Here is an 18,862-nt window from a genome sequence, read left to right as displayed (position 1 = left end):
CCTGTCTCTAAATAATAAAAGGATTTCATGGCATTTATTGCTTGTGCTAACAAGAGTAGAAAGTGACCATACCAGAGGGGCTCTCCCCACCCTTCTCTCCCTCTCCTCTCTCCCTCTCCTCTCTCCCTCCCTCTCCTCTCTCCCTCTCCTCTCTCCCTCTCCTCTCTCCCTCCCTCTCCTCTCTCCCTCCCTCTCCTCTCTCCTCTCTCCCTCTCCTCTCTCCCTCTCCTCTCTCCCTCTCCTCTCTCCCTCTCCTCTCTCCCTCCCTCTCCTCTCTCCTCTCTCCCTCTCCTCTCTCCCTCTTCTCCCTCCCTCTCCTCTCTCCCTCCCTCTCCTCTCTCCCTCTCCTCTCTCCGTTCGCTGGTTGAAATATTTTAAGCTGAACATGCTAGTGTACAACTCACTTCCTGCACTTAGGAAGTGGAGGGGGAAGCATATGGAGTTGGTCTCATCCTTGGCCACACCGAGACTTGGACCCTAGCCTCTGCTATTGGAGCCTGTTCAGGCAGATCCCTCAGTAAGCAGACCATGCTCGACTGTAGCATCTGGATGCAGTGTGAACCATGACCCCAGCCCAAGTTTAGCTGTAGAGATGGCTGGTACTTACCAGATTTTGTATGTGCTGAGAAGCAGGTGCCCCTGCCGTCTTGCTGGCACTGCCCACCATCTTGGCTCTCTGTGTTGCTGCAGGTTGGAAAGAGTGGGAACATCCCAGCAGGCACAACCGTCGACACAAAGATCACCCACCCAACTGAGTTTGACTTCTACCTGTGCAGTCATGCTGGCATCCAGGTAAGGAGGAAGGCTCCTTTGACTGTCTGGAATGTTTGTGATGGTGTCATACATTTGGGGTGTGTTATGACTCCAGCTCATGGGGGCTCCAGCTCATTCTGTGGCCAGGAGAGGTGAGTGTTCGCCTGGGATCCAGAAGAGATAGGGAGGGACCAGTGTAGAAGTGGGTGTGGTGAAAGCAAGGTGTAAGGAACAGTGATTTGTCAAGGCCAAGGGGTGCGTCGTGTTTTGTGCTGGTGGGACCCCAGGAAGCTGCTGTGGTGGAGCCGGGGGGGGGGGGGGGCTCATGTTCAGCTGCTTGCTGACCACACACAAAATGCCAGGACAAGGAAGTCCCGGCATGTTCTTTAGCAGCATTGTGCCATCTTCCCAGTGGTAGAGTGAGGTCTTTGAAGACCAGTTAGTGGCAGGGAGGAAGGAGTCAGCGGTGTTTCTGCCGAGTGAATGCCACTCTTCCCTTGCAGAAGACTTTGGAAGGAGAAGTATCAGATATTCTCAACTCCCACTTTCTGGATGTTAATACATAACTTTGATGGGAATTTTTCTTGGTATTATAAATGAAATATTGTAGAATACCTAATATACCCAGAGGACATTGTCTTTGGCTCAGCTCCTTCTAAAATGTTCTCTCTTTTTTTATTGCTACATCAAATGCGTATTTATGGGGTATGGTGTGTAGTGTGATTTTGAACACGATGTATGATGATGAGGCTGATGGTAGGGTGAAACACCCTTTATTCCCGTCAGTCATCTCAGACTTTCACCTGTTCTGTGTTGGAACATTAAAAATCCTCTCTGCTGGCTATTTTGAGTCACGGCCACATTTAATATTACTCAACATGGATGTAGTGACGTAGGAAGCTGAAGCGGAGGACTGAGAGTTGCAGGTCAGCCTAAACGAATGCTGTGAGGCTCGTTTAGAGGGAGTGGGGGATGAAGAGAGGATGTTCTGTCAAGGACGACCTCAAATTTGGCTCCTCCTTCCTCAGGCCACCATGCCTGCCTGCCTTGTTCTTGGTAAAGGTCTCACGCTGAGTCTTTGTGGCCCTCTAACCTCTCTCAGGGGACAAGCCGTCCTTCCCACTACCACGTGCTCTGGGATGACAATCGTTTCTCTTCTGATGAGCTTCAGATTCTGACCTACCAGCTGTGTCACACCTACGTGCGCTGCACACGCTCTGTGTCAATTCCTGCGCCAGCTTACTATGCCCACCTGGTGGCCTTCCGAGCCAGGTACCACCTGGTGGATAAAGAACATGACAGGTGAGTGGCAGCACGCCTGGCGGGGGTAGACAAGGCTGGCTTCTCACTGGGGGCTGGGGGCTTTCCGTACACTGGTCTGGCCCCAGTGACTCACTTGGTGTCCAGGAAAGACTGCACTCTTTCTCCTTTTCTTTCCTGTGTCTCCGCAGCGCTGAAGGAAGCCATACCTCTGGGCAGAGCAACGGGCGAGATCACCAGGCGCTGGCCAAGGCGGTCCAGGTCCACCAGGACACACTGCGCACCATGTACTTTGCTTGACATGTTGTATTGTTTAGCGATTGTGTACCAAGTTGGATTCACACGAGACCAGCTACACTCAGACCAACAGATGCCCAGCCCTTCCGTGACAGCCAGCATCGAACATGAGACGTCTTTGGTTTTATTAGATCCTCCATTTTCCAGAATGCCTTCCGTCCCAGATTTCAGACTTGGATTTTGAGCTACAGGCCTGTATGAGACCCCCATTGTAGGAAACGTGGTTTGCCAAACCTATAAGCTGCTCACTGAGAGTCTCGTTTCCTAAAAGCAAAAAACAACAAAATGTCCTAAAACCAGTCTATGAACTCTCAGGGCTTTAAAACATTTTAATTTATTTGGTCATTCGATTTACTTGTTTTTAACACCTGATTCTCAATGAAATCGATGGGCTCAAACTAGCTGTGAAGGCTCTGAGCGGGAAAGCAGCACCATTACCATTGGGGTTTTAAAGCCTGGCCCTAGAAGTTGTCACCAGTGTTGAGTGCTAAGGGCTGCCATGTACCCTGCAGCCCCAGGGCACTCGGCTGCTAGGTATCCACAGTGTCCCTCGCTGGCCACTGCCTGCCCTCGAGGCCTGAGTGAAGGCATAGTGGCCAAGGGGATGGTCACGTGTGTTTAGGGCAGTGACAAGTTTGAGAGATTGGCAGACAAGTGCCATTTTGATAAAAATTTATTTAAAAAGAGAAAAAAGACAATATACTGACAGTCTAATCATAAGATTTGTCCTGTAGGACTGTGACATTTATTTTCCAAAGTTTCTAAAGAATACGGGTCTGTGGTGATAGATACAGTACAATCCTTTTTCACTGTTATGTCTTTAATGTAAGAGAAGAATATATGTATCTGGTTTGCAGTATTAATGTGGTAGGTAGATGCTGTTTCCCTTTTGTTGACGAGGGGCGCTTCTTGTGACCTGCTTCACGTACCAGGAGCTGTGGAGCCTGGAGACAGTCCACCTCTTGTGGCTTTTAGTGCTTAAGTAGAGGAATATGCACCTGGCTTCACGTAACAGCGATGCCTCCTTCTTCCCTCCCCACCCCCAGTGTGGACTGTGTAGCCTGTACCTCTGGGAAGGACAGTGTGCTTGCCAGTAATCTGCCGTCCTCCCTGCCTCGTCCGTGTGTGTCGCTCAGCTGATGAAGCACAAGTGGAATTTATTTATTCTCCCATGGCTGGGAAACAAGTTCACGTAAGCGTGCACTGCTCTCAGCTATGTGCAGTTATGGAAGGTGGGTTTCATAGGATCTATGCACTGAAGTGGAGAGAGAGCTGCTCACAGTGGCTCTGCCGGCATGGGATTGGCAGGTAGGACTGGAACATGCCGAGGAGCTGACGGTGGGCAAGGCCAGCAGGGAAGGCACGGACTTGCTCTGGGTGTGGCTTGCTTCTGGGCCCCAATGTGGGTTTGCCAGCCTAGAGACCATTGAACTGAGGGGCCACTACGAGTGGCTCTGCAAATGGCAGCAGCCACCTCTGAGTATGTGTCCTGTGGGGCTTTTTGTGCTTGTACCGAAGCTGCGTGAGCATCCGGTCCGTTCCACAGACAAGTTCCCGGAAGGAGACGAGCCTTCTCTTCTGTGCTGCTTTGTGCTCTGTGGGTTTTTTCTGCCCCTGCTGACGGCCCTCATCCCCCAGCTCTGCGTCATTTACCTCTGACCCTGCGGTGGGGGGAGGGTGCCCACCCTCTCCCCCAGCTGTGGCACCTCATGCTAGAGGACACAGTACCACCTTTACCCCTTCACCCGTCTGCACTGGGGCTGGTGGGAAGGGCGGGCGCAGTCACCTGGGAAGTCACGCCCTCAGCAGGTGTGCGTCTGTGTATGCATGTGGGTGTCTTACTAATGACAGTAGTCTCTTCTTGCTGTGTCTTTAGAAATCTTTTAAAGTGACAGACCCCTAGTCTAAGAAGCACTGGGACTGCCTGCTATCCCATTGGCAAGTGGCACTTTCTCAAACTGTTTCCGAAAGGATATAAAAACACTCAGCTCACCTAACATGGTCAGGCTGGAGAACTGGTTAAACTAGTGAACTTTTAGAATCTGAGATGGTTTTCAGCCATTCTTAGAACCATGGGTTCCTAAGGTGTGGCTTCAGCCCCTTGCCACGGGATCTTAGTCATGCAAGTGAGTTTTTAGAGTGCAGAGTCTCAGGCCTGCTGCCAGCTTCTTGGACCTGGCCCTTGCAGCCAGCTGGGTATCTGTGTTTGAGGCCACCCCCACCCACCCACCACCATGGCTCTGTGGGCTTTCTTAGGCCGTCCCCCATGATGCCAGGGGAACAGGAAGGAAGCCCTATGAGAGCTCTCACACGGAGGAACACTTGTGGGCTGGGGGGAAAATCTGAGCTGGAAGTTTTGTTTTGATCATCTTGAAGGATAAGTTTTCTTTTCTGATGGGCCAAAGTACTTGCAGAAAGGACTTTCTGTAGTAGCCCATGCTTACTTGTGACACTTTTAATATGAAATGTACCCCCAGACCAAATGTCCTAATTGAGTTAGATGCACATCGTCCACGTGTCTGATGGCGCAGAGCTTGTGAATGGCTATAGTTCCAGTTTCTCAGGTAAATAATTGTTCCCCCAACTTCTGCCCTCCCCTTATTATCACCATTCGTTCTGAGACCGTGTGAGACCTCAGTGTGGTAGCAGTTCAGCTACCTTCTGCAGGCGCCAGCTTTTTTTTTTTTTTTTTTTTTTTTTGCCGCACCTGTACCCAAGACTGGTGACAGGTGCCGTTATCTCCTGAGGTGACACCTGGCCAAGTTTGAAGACTGCCCACGTGCTAGCTGTGTTCCCAACCCCACTGTTAAGTAAGGTGTGCCTTGCTTTAAGCAAACTGAATGTGATTATGTTGTTGTGCTCTGTATCCATTTGGAAGGAAAACTAGGACGTGCCTGTCTCTTTAAGAGAGGCTACCCAATTAGACTCTCTCACAGTGGCACTCTTCCTAGTACAATGTAAGATACTCACTCTTAAAAACCCATCATGACTTCCATTCCTTTACCACTGTGTACACCATGCAGCAGGTCGTGTCCCCTCCCTTCTCCCCCCATGCTGATGAAGCGATGGGAAACTCTAGGGAGACATCGAGGCCCCATTCTGTAGATTAGCCCTTAGTGATACTAGCAAAACTCCTACCCTCGTCACTGCGTGTTATAAGCCTAGATTGTCCTAGTCCCCACTGATTCTGAAACCGAGCACACCTGTACTTCTGGAGAGCGGCTGTTTGGTTTTGGCTTCATTCTCCCATTTGGGGAAATCCTCACATGCACACTTGATACCACTTTGGGTCTGCTCTGCCTTCTCCAGATTTGGCCTCTTGGCCACTCCTCACACCCACCCGCTTGCTGGCCTCCAGGCCACAGGGCACTGCCAGTGGGGTGACTGCTAGCTCCGTGCTGTCTGCAGCTGGCCCAACACCTGTATTCCTGATGTTTACCTGTTACTGAGCGCTTGATAGAAAGACAGCCCCTGCAGTGGGGTTGGGTGGGTTTTTGGGTTTTTTTCTTTCCGTTGTCTTGTATTTTGTTGTTTTTAAATGCAAATGTTGTATTTATTTTTTTTTTCCTCTCCTGCTCTGGTTTGACTTAGCTGACTGGCTATCCCAATGCATGTGGTACCTGATGGACATGGTAGAGACTATTTCCCCCCACTTTTATAAATGACCCAATGTTTACCTTCAGGCTTGCTAATGCTTTATTTTTGGAAGCCACAGATGTAGTTTTTCTGGATGAATTGTTTTTCCTATAGATGCAGCAGTATGCTTTTGCATTGATCTGCAGGGTGATTTGAATTTTATTTTTACAAGCAGTTTTTCAATCAAATTCTATATTTGATACAATGTGTTAAGGGTAGACCAGCCCCCGAGTCATGCAGCTGGGGACCCCTGAGTGTCCAGGAGGCCTTAGGGCTGGGTGGCTTCTCTTGGTCGTCCCTGTGGTGGTAGCACTGGTCAGTCACAGGAGCCTTCAGGGTCCTTTAGCGTAGCCCTGACCTCTTGGGTTGTTACAAGGATTTTTTCCATGGGCATTTTGCTACGCAGACAGTGGACAATCCGGTGGCCCCAGACAAGCCATAAGCAACCTTTCTGTGACCTCTCCCTGACTCATCTTTCACACCCATGGGATAAGGAATGTGCCCGAGTAGACGCGACACTCCTTGGTGTTCATACGCCTCACTTGTGAATACAGACATTTGTTTATGTTCTAAGCCCTTCCCTGCAGTACCCATGCTGGCTGGCTCACTATAGACAGAGCACATGCAACTCTTGTCATGAGCGCCCTGTTGTAAGCATGCTGACTCCTGTAAGTTGCACTGAGTGTTGACAGTTTTCTTTCTTGTGTCCAACTCCCTATCTGCTGTACTCATTTGAAGTGATTGTAAACAGATTCACAGTGGCAAGAGTGATGTAGATGTGGGACATTGCCTCACTTCTGCGATTCCCAACACACATTTCAGTATTAATATGCTAGAGTGTGCGGACTGGGCTCTATTCTCTCGAGCATTGTGGGCTAGCCTTGTCTCACACTCTGACCAGAAGTTCTCCCCCTCTATACAGGACAGCATGCTCTTCGAGACCTGAAGGCTTGAATGTTAACTAACATATTAGTTAGGAGTCTTTGTGACACTTTGGTCTGTTTAATTTAATTTTCTTGTGATCTGCAAGGCCTGCCCCCCAAAGCATGTCAATCTCGTTCTGTGTGGTCTTTGTGAGCTTGGACAGCATATGAATAGCCCAGTCGGTGTTAACAGGCCATTGCAGCATTCGTGGGCCAGCCTTCAACTTAAAGCTGTGATCACTGCTTTGTCAGACTGTCATTTGTGGTCCATCCATGGGAGACCTGAAGCCTAGTGCAGCCCTTCATGCCTTGTGAGCCTGCTGGGATCGAAGTACGTGTTCTGTTTAGCCCCACATGAACTGTCTGTGGTCAGGGTACCCAGTGTCTGAAACAAAAGGAATTATCACACTCAAACCACCGAGAGAGAGAGAGAGAGAGAGAGAGAGAGAGAGAGAGAGAGAGGTGAGTGTTGTGAGTGTGTGTGAGTGTGAGAGTATGAGTGTCAGTGCCATTGCAGAGCCCTCACCTTGTGTCTTTGGATTTGTTCAGCCATTTTATTTGTCTCAAGTTGAATGTATCGGCTTAGCCAAATCACTACAGAAGGTGGTTTCTAAAACCTTTTAGACAGATGCATAAAAGCTACCTCTGACTTCTCATAGATTTGTGTTTGCTCTGAAGCATCATCGCTATCCACACTGAATATAGCCAAAATATCGCCTGAATAAACTGAGTTGTGAACGCCTCTGTTCGGTTCCGGCTTGAAAACGTGTGTGCCATACTGTGACCTGGGGCGGCGGCTCTGCTGCCACTGACCAGGGACTCCTCAGCACCACCCAGCTACAAGATTCTAGCATCCAAGAGGCTGGTGGAGGGGGCTTCTCTGCATGGGGAGCACACACCCTCCACGCTGGTGGGCGTGGCTGTGCAGAGCCACCCGTGGCTGAGCCTGGGGATAGTCTGTTCCTGCCTGGTTTTGCTTTCCTATTTAATAATGTAAGAAGGCATCTTTAACCCTGCTTTGCTTATGAATGGATTGAAAGTGGCTTCCCTGCTCTCTCCTCCCTTTTTATACACTATAAACTCATAAAGGTGCTTAAACACCGACTCTTGTGCAGATAATGTATTTAAGCAGTTGCATGGATTCATGGATTCAGATAGCGCAGGCATAGCTGACCTTGGGACCCTTGTGAAAGTGAAGGACGGAAGGCTCCGTGCTCCGTTTGGAAGGAGCAGTGGACTCTGCTTGAGGAGAAGTTCCCTCTAGTCTTGGCAGTGCAGGTCTAACTTAACAGATTTGTCATGGGGACCCACCGCCTCTGACCAGCTGTCCTGTGGTTGTCCACTTTGCTGTCCAGAAGGTCATCCTTTTACACCATGGTTCCACCTGTATCCCCTCGGGCTCCCTCCTCCTAAAGTTTCCTTGGGAAGTCAGCATACGATCCTAGATCCCTCCATTAGTTGGGTTAGGGAAGCCTGAGGGGCAGATGGACCGTGTCATGAGGCAGGTGCCTGGGTACTGGCTGGGCAGGGCAGGGCACTCTTCTCTAGGTTATCTCTGTGCCCTAACCCCCACCCCGTTGTAGTATTGCGTGGGTGGGGGTTGACATCTTCCATTCTTTCGACTTGGACAGCTCAGTACCCCTAGAATCCCTCACATATATTTCTCTGTGTGGAGAACCGGAGGCATGGAGGGTTACTTAGGACTCTGATTTGGCTGGGATTTGAAAATCCCAGGAAGCAAAGGGTGCTACATATGTTATGCTTAGGGTGACACCCAGGTGTGGTGGTGTAAGCCACAGCCTCAGGGCACCAGCACAGAGGCAGGCAGCCTCCCCACTCAAGAGGCTTGTGAAGGATACCAAACCAGCAGGAGCCCTGGCCACTGCAGTGTTCAGCTAACACTTCTTTCTACTGGTGGAAGTGAGAACACTGAAACCTTCCAAAGGCCTGGCAGTTCTAGTTTCTCCATTCCTGAGGGCTAAAAGGCTGAACGAGCTCCTGCTTTGCTTAGAGCTGCCTTTATTTGAATTCATTTAGAGGTAAAGCATCTTTAAGGACCGTATCTCTTCCCTGTGCCACCAGCCAGTAGGTGGCGGAGGCCCTTTTCATTCAGTTCTCCTGCATCTTCAAGCTCTGGGACATCAGTGAGGTCACAAGAGCACCCACAGCAGCCATCAGCAGAGTGAGTACTCAAACGGGACAGAAAGCAGAAACTGTACAGGTTGTAATGGCCACTCCAGGTTGTGACACATCCTGCACAGCAGGTGGCCTCAGCCCGCCCTTCCTCTTGAAAGTCTGTTTTCGGTGTCCCTTCAGAATCATGCTGGGCTGGTTGTTAGGTGACCCTACCTAGAAGCTCCGCGAGCCCTCACTCTTTCTTGCAGACTGTGATGCCACCTTGTAGCCTGCGGCTGTGGAAACACAGTCCTATCCTGGGTTCTCTGTGCCCTGAAGTGCAGTTGCACCTCTGCTGGGGTTTGGTCAGGCACTGGCAAAGGCTACTTGCTGGCCTTGTGTTTGCTGCCCCTCAGCGAGACCGTGTGTTCTAGTGGAAGTAGACTTAGAGGGAATTGGAATCATGTCTTTGTGAATCGAGTGTGAAGTCCTCGGGCCTAAGGTGCTACTTGGTCCTAATGTTTTGGAGTGCTTTTCTGTTGTTGTTACTCCATTGTTACTTACTCTGTCCTATGACACTGGGGGAGACTGCTCGCTTGGGTGTGGTGTCGCTTACACCGAAAACATAGGACTCCAGCTTTGACGTGCCCATGGTGTGACTTTCATCTCTGACCTTCTCAAGTCAGGGATGGTGCCTAGTCTAATAAAATCCTTCCTCCCTGTCAAGCCATTGCTTTGGTTGGTTTCAACAGGGGAAGTAGTCCAGTCTGGTTTTTCTGTTTTTTTTTTTTTTTTTTAATTGCATAGAAAAGGCCGTTGCCTGTGCAGACTGCAGACGGATAACACATTTAGCAAATTTGGTTCCTCTTCAAAGCCAAATAGACCTATGTGATTAAACTCCAAGAGGGTACAATTCAGCATTAAATTAAAATCTGAGTCATGAGTTTGAGAGAGGGAATTTCAGTATAGTTGATAACGTTATGAATTCATGTTTTATAATTGTAGAGGCAAGTGAGTATTTAAAAAAATGTAAGAGAATAATTGTAAGTTTCTGTGCAACAATTCAGCTACTGCCTCATAAATACAGGAAGAGACCATAGCCCCGAATCTCGACCCTCTTACCTCCCGTTCCACTTCAGATTGCCTGCCTAATATGTATTTTGAGGGGTTTTAACCCTTGGTTTTATCAAATTTTCTAGTTTTATTTTATTTTTATAAAATAATTGAGAAAGAACCAAAAATGAATTCAGAAGTTCCCCAGTGGCTCCTACCCCAGTCTTAATTTCCTCCCACACTCAAACGTTTCAGAAGACATTTTGAACCAAAATGTATTCCATCCATTTACCATTTGCTACTTTCTGAGAAGTGGAGCGGCTACCAAGGCCTGTTTCAGGTGGTACTCTGTATGTCATGGACCTGTCTGTACCTGTGCAGTGGATCTGTGTGATGACGTCTTGTGCTTGCGGTTTAGAAACCACACAGTGCTGTGTTGTAAATTGACAGTTTCTGTGTAAACTATTATTTATAACCCTTGGCCCATCTGTATAATTTTTCATTTGCTACATGGATTGTATAATTAATTATAAAATTATAGTATCTGCTAAACCCAATTCTGAGGCTTCATGTCATTGTCTTTGGTTTGATACCAGTCTGAGTCGTGAGGATGCGCAGGCCTTGCACAATACCAGTAGTGATGTCGCCTGAAACTAAGCCTTAATCAGATAGTGAATTTGTGCATTTCAGAGTATGCAAAAAACAAACAAACAAACAAAACAGAGTTTCAACTGTCAAGATGCTCAACCCTAACTCTAACGTGTTCCCTCCGGAGTGAAGAGTGGGGAGTGAAGAGTGGAGTGAAAAGGGGCCGTTACCAGGGTTATTTACTCTCCCTCTCGCCTGAGCTCTCCCAGGTGGCTTGATGAAACCAATCCTGTGCGTTTCTGTGGCAGTCTATCTGGAGACCTTTGCAGGCTTATCTTCAAATGTCTGATTCCTCTCTGCTCTGAGATGAGCCTCGACTGCTGCGAGCACAGTTGGGGCATAGCTTTCGCCACCCTGCTCATCGGCCAAGCTCTCTGCAGTTACTGCCAGCTGCCATTGCTTCTGCATAGATTACAACAGAGTTGTGTTTGGGTAAAAGCATCTTCAATCTTGAGGTAAAATAGAGGGGACCCAGCTTTCTTTACAATGTGGATCTACCTCAGTTAAATAGTTGGGTGCTATTAAGTAAGTCTGTCAAATTAAATTGGAAAAAGTAACCAAACAGTGGGACATAACTAACTCCACATGAAACTTGAAAACATCATTTCCGTTTCTTTAATAATTTTTATTTATTTTGTGCCTTTTCTGTTAACCCTAATGCATTTTCAAGATTCAGAATAGTCATTTTCTCTTGCAAATGGGGAGCCCAACTGACCACACAAGTATTCCATCCAACTGCTACAGTGCGCTGGGATCCTAACCTGCCCTCTCTGGGAACCGGGGAAATGTGTCCTAGAGCAAATGTCACATCCCAGACCCCAGCTGGTTTGTGCATGTATTCACAGCTGTCACTTTATTTCTGTGCCATTTGAAGGGGCAACCCCGAAAACGGACCCCCAAGTACTTTGTGCTCTTTCAGCTGCCTGTGTCTCTCTTCTTTGGCATGTTTTCTATAAGACTTTCTTTCATAAACAGCAAATGGACTGTTGTCGAGCCCATCTCCTGGTTTGCACGGTGAAGGTGCTTAACGCCAGGAGCAGAGGCGGGGGCAAGCTCGAGGCTGTCTGGAGGCCAGGCCAGAGGCGGGGAGGATGCGTGTTCTGCGGCAGCCCGAGGTCTGACTGGTAAGGAAATAGATCGGAGATGGATGGCTTTTCATGCCTTTATAGTTGGCCGTTTACAACTTTTCCTACTACGGCAGCCTTTTCTGCCATAATTCTTTGGAGGCAACATAATATTTTGGAGTTTTATGAATTTGATTTTATACCAATAAGAGATCAAAGTTTTAGGGGTCTTTCCTGTAGTATATAGTTTTAGTCTTTTGAAGAGATCTCTGGATTTTAGGAGAGAACCAACTGTACTTGGTGGTAGACCTCCAAAAGGTGATCTGGGGAGCCCTGCCCCCTCCTTTCTCTGCTCCCCACCCCTTCCCTTTGTAGGATCTCAAAAAAGGAAAACAAGAAAAAAAGAGATGATTCTAGTTATAGATGTGTGTGGGTTTTGTTTTTGTTTTTTTAACCTTCCATCAGGTTGACACTTAAGCTATATTTTATAGAATAAATCCCCCTCTAGTATGCTGCATATGAATATGAAGCTCAGAGCTGTTGCACTTTCTCTGTAATCAATGCCCTACAACTGGCTTGCCGGAAGCATTTTCTTTTAACCTAACGTGTACTTTGGGCAGGTGATGAAATTACATGGGTACCTCAAGTCAAGACCTGCGCGTGCTGCATTTGGATTTTTTAGTTTTGTTTTGTTTTGCTTTTCTATGTATCGTTATGTTTTACTTTATTTTGTTCCGGTATTATGCTTTTTGGACCCTAGTAGTCTGTTGGAAGAAAAACCTAAAAAGTTAGTATCCTTGTTTTCTCGCCCCTACAGTATGTGGTTCTAAAGGTCATCCTCCATTAGGAATCTTTCCCCAAGCATACCTGAGGAAAAGGGTACTTCGCTTCTCAGCGGGCCGTGCCATTGAGATCTTTTGTGTTCATGCTGCTTCGATTCCCTTCTCCATATCACCTAAGGGTGGGTACCTCCATTGCAAAGTTGTGGCATCTTAATTTTTACACACAGACCTCATGGATGTCCATTGAGGAAGTAGCATGACCCTAAAGACACTGGCAGCCTGGCCTGGAGGTGGCGGCCTTCGCAGCTTTCTCTCTCAGCACTCAGCCACACTGACCTGGTCGGGCAGTCTGCATGGACAGGACAGCTCAGCTGGTGAAGAAAGCCGGATGCTCAGACACTGCACGTCTCCTGTCCTGATTAAGCTTAGCTGGGTCCTTTCTAGTCTGTTTTCACAGCTTCCTAGGTTAAATAGTTTGCACTATTTTTGCAATAAATCCATGGGAAACCTAACAGCTACTTATGTTGTTGTTCTTACTGTGTGTATAAACTAACACTAAAGGTTTGGAATAGTGTTTTTTTTTTTCCTCCCACCTCATGTAGCCCCTTAACATGCACAGAATGCTGTAAATCTGATATATGATGTGAATGATATTTTATAAAGTTATTTTGTATGGTGTCGATTTGTTTTGCCGCATAGTATGTCAGCAAGAAATAAAATAAAATTCCTTGTATTTACAGCTGCCTATTCTGAAGGTGTCCAGTTATTCACTGTCCCCCGGAGAGTGCTGTCAAATGTACAGGCAGAGTCCAGTTTCCTGGCAGTGTACCTTCCCCAGGGGGTGGGTCCTGTTCTGCAGAGCCCAGGGCTGTGCCCTAAGGAGGATGACTGGCTCCTAGAGCTCTACACCACCCAAGGACTTGTGGTGGATGAGCCCCACAGACAGAACATTGTGGTGTGAGGTGTGAGAACTGAGTTCCGATTCATTTGTTTGCCTGCTCTCTCCTGAGCAGGGTAAACAATGTATAGATAGCTCTCCAGTCCGTGGAGGCCTCTCTCCAGACTGATTTTGACCCGTGTGCCTGAGAGAGAAGTGTGCAGATGGTGCTGGAGAGATGGAGAGGTCGGCTGAGAATGCCCAGGCAACTGAGAGTCCCTAAGATGAATGGAACAAGATGGCAGAAAAGTCCTGTCAAACCTGTGATCACAGCCGCAATGCTTTGTCCCCGTAGAAAGAGACTGGGTGAACAGAGCAGAGGGCAGTTCACTGGTTGCCAGGGTAACATGGGGAGGGATGGAGATGATGGCAAGAGATTTTTCAAGAGGGTGCTAGAACTGTTCTTAATAGTGGTCACGTGATTGCACATGACCAAATCTGTACACCAAAAAGTGGATTTTGAAGTGGCTCATTTTAAAAAACAGATGTAGCAAAGTAGGCAGAGAGGATTTTGCTGCCTTTAATCCTAGCACTCAGAGGCAGAGTGGGAGATCTCTGAATTCAAAGCCAGTCCAGCTGGTCTACAAAGAGTTCTAGGCCAGCTAGGGCTTACAGGGTGAGCCAGTGAAGAGGGGAGAGAGAAAATAGTGGTCCTTAGCAGGTAAGGGGCAGAGATTAACTATGGGTAGCATGGAAATACTACCCACGGGTGGTCCGTGTATTGATTTGTAACAAACTACAAATTAACAGCCAACAGGACTGGCACGCCCTTATCCCTGATTATTTGGGGAAGCTGAGGCAGGATCACAAGTACCAGGCCAGCAAGGGTTCTATACAGCAAGACTAAAACACAAAAATAAAACTGTTTGTCTAGTTTTATAGGCCATAAGATGATTCTACTGGATATATATAAGACAAAAAATGAGAAATGTCCCCAATGCCCAGCTTGTCTAATACCCTTACACAGTGAACTGGCTGGTTGTGTCAGTTTGATTCAAGCAAGAGAAGGAGCCTCAGTTGATGAACTTCTTCTTCCATGAGATCCAGAGGTAAGCCATTTTCTCAATTAGTGATCAGTGGGGCAGGGCCAAGCCCAATGTGGTTTGTGGCTCTAGGTTCTCTTAGAAAACAGACTGAGCAAGCCAGTAAGAAGCATATACATAGATACACATGTGGCCTCTGCGTCAGCTCCTGCCTCCAGTTTACTGCCCTGTTTGAGTTCCTGTCCTGACTTGGTTTGGTGATGAACATTGATGTGGGAGTGCAAACTGAGTAAACCTCTTTCTCCCCAACTTGCTTTTTGGTCATGGTGTCTCATCACAGCTATAGGAACTCTTAAGACACACTGAGGACGGCTGCTTCAACTGCATGTGATTGATGGATGAGCCGGGGCTCTTCTCAGGAGATGAGGCAGCTACTTATTGTTGCTGCTGTTTGCTGTGGTGCTGAGAGCAGTCCCAGGGTCATGTGCGTACTAAGCACATATTCTACCTGCATCGCATCCCAGCCAGATGCTCGCCGTGAAATGTCAAAGAACTGAAAACCACTTCAATAAAGCATGTTACTGTAAAATACATACAGACCTTTAATGGAAAAAGAAGAGCAAATCTCCATACAATAAAACTGCATAGTCCATTTTTAAAAAGAAAATCAAAGGCAGCACAGTATGCATGCAGCTGTTTGTGAGAACAGAGTGTCTGTCCACAAGACTATGCAGCTGACATGGAGCTTCCTGGGTCTTCCTGCAAGTTCAGTGTGATCAGTGGTATGTGCTGCTGTACCCAAAGCCAGAGCAGTGCCATCTGCCCAGGACTCTCCTAGTGGGAGACGAGGTGACTGAAGGGCCTGTGGAGGAGGCTGCTGTCTAGTCCTTCCCAATGAAAGAGCGAATGCAACAAGTTGCAAGTCTGAGACAACGCTGCAGTCCCTCCACTTCGCAGCTGCTAGTGTGTCCTTGTGTGTGCTCACGGGACTCGCTGAGAGCTCTTCTTGCTGGCCTAAGCCGGCACTTCACCAAGGTCGCTACCATCGTCATCATCGTCCTCTTCCTCCCTCTTCTCTTTGAGCATTTTCAGGTACTTACTAGCTAAAATCTTCTTTGGTAATATATCTTAAAAGTGGAAAAACGGTGTCAATAATTGGTTATGGTAAACTATGACTACAATGATTCAAGTTTTACAATGTATTATTTCCACCTTTAACCCTAGACAACCTTCTAAACAAGATGAAATCCAGGTGTGCTTCTAGGTGAAGAATAACAGAAATGGGCATTGTTTCCTGGGCATTCCACACTGGTAAACATGTTTCTATGGCCTGATTTTGTGAACACTGTTCAAGCTAGCTGAGAGGCTAAACTGGCCCCTGGGCTAGACTGAAGCTCTTTCTAGTCAGAGTCTGACCCATGGCTGCATGCACCCGCTGCTTTGTTTGGGGTGCAGGGGAACAGGACAAGCAGCCAGCTCTCAGTGAGTCTGCTTGGCCATGGATGCACCTTCTGTGTACTGTTGGCTTCTTAGTGGGCTCAAATGGAGGCTGGTAACAACTCCCTGTGCCAGATCAGATAAACCGAGGCACCGAGCAGAACAATAGAGGGGAGAATAGCCCACTACAAGGGTTCTTTGTTTTTTAACCAGAATGTCCCAAAGATTAAGTACCTGCGAGAAACTGAAGTGTCTCTGAATCCTCGGCAGCGCTGGCTAAGTCACTGTATGTCAGCGCTTTCTTGGCTTTGCCACTGCCGTGTCTGTAGGAACAGGTGGCTAGATACTGAACAAAGAGCTCCTAAACCAACAAGAAATCACACAGTTTACAACCTTAAAATTCCATTAATACTTCACATTATCTTGGTTCCTCAATTAAATGACAGGGAATTAATTTACAGGAGACAGAAACATGAAATCAGAAAGGAAGCAAGAGTGTCAGTCAGGAAGCAGCAGGCATTTCCCAGCTGAGCTGAAGTGTATAATATAAATATTTACAAATGACTGTAAAAATATGAAAAATATTTTACAAGTGGTTTTGGGGGGTGCTGTGGTATATACTTATCAGCATTTAGGCAGAGGTAGGAGGCACAGGAAATCAAAGGCAGCTCTGGCTATATATCAAGTTCAAGGCCAGCCTGGGCTACACGAGCTGTTGTCTGAAAAGGATGGGGGAGGGGTTATAAGGAGGTGTTACCAGCCTACACAAAACGGAGTAAAAGACCACTCAAAAACGTTATCTGAGCATGGTGGCACATACCTTTAATCCCAGCACTTGAGGGGCAGTGGCAGACCTATCTCTGTGTTCAAGGCTAACCTAGTCTACAGAGTGCCAGGACACTCAGAGCTACACAGAGAAACCATGTCTCCATAAAAGGAAAACCAACCAACCAAATTATATCTGGCTTGCAAAGGATTTTATTACAGATGTGAGCTGCCACCTATCTGTCTTAGGAACACATTTTCAGCCTACTTGAATCCCTTGTCAGTTGTTCACTCACAACTATAATAAAAACCAACAACCTCAGGCTGAAAGGTGACATCTCATTTTGCCCAAGTACCTTCTAGGTGTGGAACTAACGAGATCCCAATGCTCAGAAAGTAAAACTGAGCCTTCCCCAAGGTTTAGTATTATTTCAGCTAATAAGTGATCAGAGAACTGTCTGCATAGTGCTTAGGTCCTAACACTAGAATCCTACAAAAGAATGTGAATCCCAGCACCACACAAATAATCCTGATCCCATGATCCTGAGATGACTTAGAAATGAGACATGTACAGTTTACGTGTAAATATGCACCACTGTCTAAAAGGGGCTGTTATCCTAACATTGTATTTGGCTTTGGAGGACCAATGCAAGGAAACTGGGGAACTGTATTTTGTCAGGCTCTAACTTAAGGTTGACAGTTGTAGTCACAAGATTTGTATTTCTTTTGTAATATTTTACAATATTACAATTTTACAATATTATAAAATATTGTAAAAGATACTACGCACTGATGTTCTAGAAGCAGAGACTGGAAAAGAATGTAGAGACAGTAATCATGTCGGGTCTCAGAACAGTAAGGTTCTCGGTCTACCACAAACAAGACCAAACTTTAAACCAGGAGTGGTGTCAGGAAATTCTCATCCCAGTACTCAGAAGGGCCAAGACCAGGGTAGCAGAGTATGGTTCCAGCAGCACTTGGTAGGCTGAGGCAAGCAGATTGAGTTTGAGGTAATCCTGGCCTACAGGGTTCCAAGGTAAGGAGAAATACTGAGAGCTGACTTGAAATATAAAAATAAGGAAACAAAGTGATGTGTTTGGAGGGGGGTGTGCAGTTATAATTTGTCTCTAGAGTCTAACTTGTGACCAGCGGTTGTCTGCTTAAAACCTGACTACCTCCAGAGTCCTGAGGGCTGAAGAGCCCTAGACATCCTTGCAAGCTGTCCTGGATGCTTCGAGAACCCTCGCATCACTCTGCGGGAAGTCAGCGACAGAAAAGAAGTAGACAGTACGCCCTCCTCACTGGTCAACTCGCGCAGCCGCACTTAGCTCCTCACGCGTGCCAAGCAGGGCGGGAGTGACGCGGTAGGCGGAACGCAGAGAACGCTGGGAGCGAAGTGATGCAGAGCAAAAGCAGCGCAAAGGACAGCGGGAGCGGCGCAGTGGGCGGAGCTAAGACCACGGGAGAGTGGGTGTGTAATGCGCAGGCGCAGGGAGAGACCAAGACTCCCGGCTCCCGCAGGGCAACCAAAGGCTAGGAGTGTGCGGAGCCCAAGGGGCGGTTGGTGCCCGTGCCCGCCCCTCTCGTCGCCCCGCTGGCCGCTCACCGTGGCCTTGGCCGTGAGCACTAGTGCCTCCTGGTTGATGCTCGACACCTCAGGAGAGCTCTTCATGATGACTCGGATGCGGGACAGGGGCAGCGACACGAGCCGCTGTTCCCCGCACTTGTCCTTACCCACGACCGAGTCCGCCATCTTCCGCGTCCGGGCGGCCCGTGATGCCCCGCGCGGCCGCGCCTGCGCAGACTCCGTGTAGCGCGGTGGCCTGAAAGCCTGGGAGACAGCGCCCAGGAAAAACCCCTCGGAAACGCTGCGGCAATCTCCCGGAAGAAGCGCTTTCAAGCGTCTTAGTACTTCGGGAAGACCCGAGCTGCACAGACCTGTCCTTTCAAAAGCTGAAAAAAATAAAAGAAATGTCTTATGAGGTCATGTTCTGGAGGGAGCCAGCAAGCATGAGCCACACTCTTATTGTCAAACAGTTTGGCCAGGGGAATAGGGAGAAAAGGCAACCCTACCCATGTCTTGAAGCTTATGGGGATTAACCTCTTAAGCAGACAGGTGAACTAAATGGTCCTTGAGTCTTCTGTAGTCCCACCACAAAACCAAAAGAATCACCAAGAGTTCTAGGCCAGTTTAGCCCCACAAGCTCTT

General features: G+C 47.9%; 2 protein-coding genes across 2 annotated transcripts in view; one reads left to right on the top strand and one right to left on the bottom strand.

The window, feature by feature from the left end:
* The window catches only part of Ago2 (argonaute RISC catalytic component 2), an 86,257-nt gene extending 72,985 nt beyond the window's left edge, over positions 1-13,272 (top strand). The window contains 3 exon segments of the mRNA NM_001408918.2: positions 691-792; positions 1,856-2,055; positions 2,205-13,272. Coding sequence (NP_001395847.1) covers positions 691-792; positions 1,856-2,055; positions 2,205-2,313 — 411 coding nt within the window. The 3' untranslated portion in view covers positions 2,314-13,272.
* A 1,757-nt stretch (positions 13,273-15,029) lies between these two features.
* Chrac1 (chromatin accessibility complex subunit 1) lies at positions 15,030-18,418 on the bottom strand. The gene is given in 3 exon segments (NM_001134880.1): positions 15,030-15,578; positions 16,123-16,249; positions 18,260-18,418. Coding segments are annotated over 3 exon segments (387 nt in total). The 5' UTR covers positions 18,407-18,418; the 3' UTR covers positions 15,030-15,465.
* Between the last annotated feature and the right edge of the window lie 444 nt (positions 18,419-18,862).

This window comes from Rattus norvegicus, chromosome 7 (assembly GCF_021556685.1).
Source record: "Rattus norvegicus strain SHRSP/BbbUtx chromosome 7, alternate assembly SHRSP_T2T, whole genome shotgun sequence".
Lineage (NCBI taxonomy): Eukaryota > Metazoa > Chordata > Mammalia > Rodentia > Muridae > Rattus > Rattus norvegicus.
The sequence above is the reverse complement of the archived record's forward strand: the minus strand, read 5'-3'. Positions and strand labels throughout refer to the sequence as shown.